A 2,845-nucleotide genomic window follows, 5' to 3' on the forward strand; every position below is an offset into this window, starting at 1 on the left:
ATATTTTGCCAGCAATGGATATATAGGGGCATTACAATCTAGTCTACCAGTGCATGCGAATAGACATACAGTACTGAATCTTCGCTTCTAGGATGTGTCCTATCGTGCGTTTGAATGACGAATCTGACTAGGCCCTTACATATGTTCACTTCCAGGACATCCAATTCTGAAGAAAATATGCGCAATGCAACAAGGAAGAGAGCCACCAAACTGAGATCTTATGTAAACCAAGCAACCAGCAGCCATCATCTCCATCACAACCCAAGTGTAGCTTTGGTTGCCTCTTCCTGCTAGCAGGTCTCATGTATAATATATCCTTCCGCTCCAAACTATAGATCGTTTTGGCTTTTTTAGATTCATAGACTTTGTTATGCACTTAGATATACCCTACATCTAGATGCATAATAATATCTATGCATCTAGAAAAACCAAGATAACCTATAATTTGAAATAGAGGGAGTAGAAGATTAAGGTTCACTGTAGCCACATGGCAAGAACTTCGGTAACAGGTCTCATGTACCGCCTTAACAAAAAGAATATAGGGGAGTTACTGTATCTCTATTTCAGCACTAATTAAAATCCACCAAGACTACTCCAGGCCTGTTTTGCACTTCCTGCTAAATGCTAGGTATGCGCTTGTACGCTGATATGATCACTCTCTCGCTCTACAGAGGGATGACCTCAACCTCAGCATTGCCATGCGCAGTCTCCGGTGCTTCACTCTCTGGTGCCGAGGCTGAAGGGCCAATCTCAACCATGCTCATCTCTTGCACCGGCGGTGGGTTCATGATGGTCGCTGGAGCAACGCTCTGGGCATCAAGCCGGCCTTTCCTCTCGCGATGCTCCTGGCAAATGGCGCAGCAGTGCAGAGTGCCATGAACCAGCCAAGGATTGCATGGAGAATCCTGATGAAGGAATACAAATGAGATATATATGATGCGTTAGTTAATATAAGGTTCATCACGTAGCTGCAGGAAACATATAAACACGACCACACCCGCCACTTAAGATAGGACTACGCTGTTCGAGAAACATCGATCTAGCGTCAGAGCATATGCATGGAAGGATTATTTAGGGGTGGTCACTAATCAATACAGTTTAACAAATTTAAGCTCCTGCATGCAGTTCTACCAAGCTACTACTTGATGCCTCAAATCACTATTCCAAATGCACATATCAGTAAATGTTCTACTGAATGGAAACTAGTACCGACATCAACTAGGATGATGCAAATTAAGTACGTAAAAAGCTCAGTAAGAGCCAATGAAAGCATTACAAACCTTGAGATGGTATTTCTTCTGAAGGTTTTCGCGGGGAGAAGAGAGGCAGGCACAAGATATGATCCAACAAGACAGTAGCCCTTCACCAATCAGGTATGATAAGTGTGGGTCAAGAACACTATTCAGTACCCCTGTTAGTGTTAGGATAGCCAGTGCGGTGCCACCTCCACCACAAACAGCATGACAAGCGCAACGTCTCGTCCATGGGATTCCATCAAGAGCCTCGGCGTTACGTCCAAACAGCACGCAAGGGCATAGTAACCCAGTCCAGCCTAACAAAGAAATAAGAGACCCCACGAGACACTTAAACACAGTCAATCATTAGCTAATTCAATAGAACAACAGATGTCAGGATACAATGGCCAGTTAACGTTAGAGCAGATACTGGCCCTTCATCAGTACTACTCAGCTAGGATTCAGTAGAGTTGGCCAGGGTTCCATTTACTTCCAAGCTCGGCTACTATGAATTGCAGATTAGCATGGCATTACAGTCAAGAGAAAAGGCACATGGAAATAAACGAAACAAACAACTACCACACCCCTTCTTAAATATACAGCGAGCAAGCAAATTACTTGTTTTAAGCATCATATATTTGGAACGGATGGAGTATGTCGAGGACTAACAACACCAACACCCGACAACATTATAGAACTCAGTCTGCTATCAGGAAATGGTTGCAGACATATGATACAAAAGGCATTTGGATGGCTAAATTTGCGATGCAAAGAGTTACAGATTCCTCCACATAGATCTGGAAATCCATGTTTGCTACAACTACAAGCATGGGAATTTGTAAATGCATGAGAGCCCGGCAAGAAGGAAACAATAGCATTTCCTGCAGACACGGATCCGATCCATCCGCACAGAGACAAGTAGAAACGAAACGACAAGAAGACAAACAGTAAAAGTGGGGAGGGTAATAACTAATAATGCGTGGAGATAGCTAGCGCTACGTACAGCTCTGGGGATCCTCGGCGCACCCGAAGATCCCGGTGGCCCAGGGCTCGTCGGCGGGGAGCTGGTAGCCCGGCGGCAGCTCCTGCCAGCACACGTCGCACTTCCTCACCTTGAACTGCATCGGAATCGCAAAAACACGGACAACATACCCGCATAGATCAGCCGAGATCAAAGGGGATAGAAGTGAAGGACGCAAAGATCGAGGGGCGGGGACGCCGATCGGCCGGTGGCCGGCCGGGAACAGGGACCACACCTGGACGGCCTGGTTGAGCTCGCCGGGGCGGATGTCCTCGGCGCCGGCAACCGGCGCGTCCCCGTCCTTCTCCTCCTTGCCCAGCTTCACGTAGCGCCTGCGGCCGTGGCTCGGCTCCGCATCCGCCGCTCCCGCCATCGCGCCTCGTAGCGGGTCGGCGATGAGCAGATCGACGCGACCCTAGCACCCTTCCTCCCCCTTCTCTCCCTCTCCTGGTGGCGGTGGTAGTGGCACGAGAGCCGACGCCGCCGCGGCGAGTTGGAAAGCGTAGGAGGCGTGACCGCGTGAGAGCGAGACCGATGGGATGGCGTGAGGGCGGGTCCCACTAGAGCGACGGAGCGAGCTGATGGAACC

At 48.8% G+C, this 2,845-nt stretch overlaps 1 protein-coding gene across 1 annotated transcript; it reads right to left on the reverse strand.

Moving 5' to 3' along the window:
* Positions 1–547: 547 nt before the first annotated feature.
* Positions 548–2,629, reverse strand: LOC101758461 (cell number regulator 6). Its single transcript, XM_022828506.1, has 4 exons — positions 2,492–2,629; positions 2,239–2,353; positions 1,281–1,552; positions 548–905 (listed from the first exon to the last, which is right to left on the reverse strand). The coding sequence occupies exons 1-4, from the start codon at positions 2,627–2,629 to the stop codon at positions 666–668; spliced, it is 765 nt and encodes a 254-aa protein (XP_022684241.1). The 3' UTR covers positions 548–665.
* Between the last annotated feature and the right edge of the window lie 216 nt (positions 2,630–2,845).

This window comes from Setaria italica, chromosome VII (genome assembly GCF_000263155.2).
Source record: "Setaria italica strain Yugu1 chromosome VII, Setaria_italica_v2.0, whole genome shotgun sequence".
Lineage (NCBI taxonomy): Eukaryota > Viridiplantae > Streptophyta > Magnoliopsida > Poales > Poaceae > Setaria > Setaria italica.

Excerpts from the sequence above, each read along its gene's own strand:
- LOC101758461 (XM_022828506.1), bottom strand. The coding sequence starts at position 2,629 with ATGGCGGGAGCGGCGGATGCGGAGCCGAGCCACGGCCGCAGGCGCTAC. Across the intron at positions 2,354-2,491 it reads AGCTCAACCAGGCCGTCCAG|TTCAAGGTGAGGAAGTGCGA; the intron begins GTGTGGTCCCTG and ends ATTCCGATGCAG. Across the intron at positions 906-1,280 it reads AGAAGAAATACCATCTCAAG|GATTCTCCATGCAATCCTTG; the intron begins GTTTGTAATGCT and ends TTCCTTCATCAG.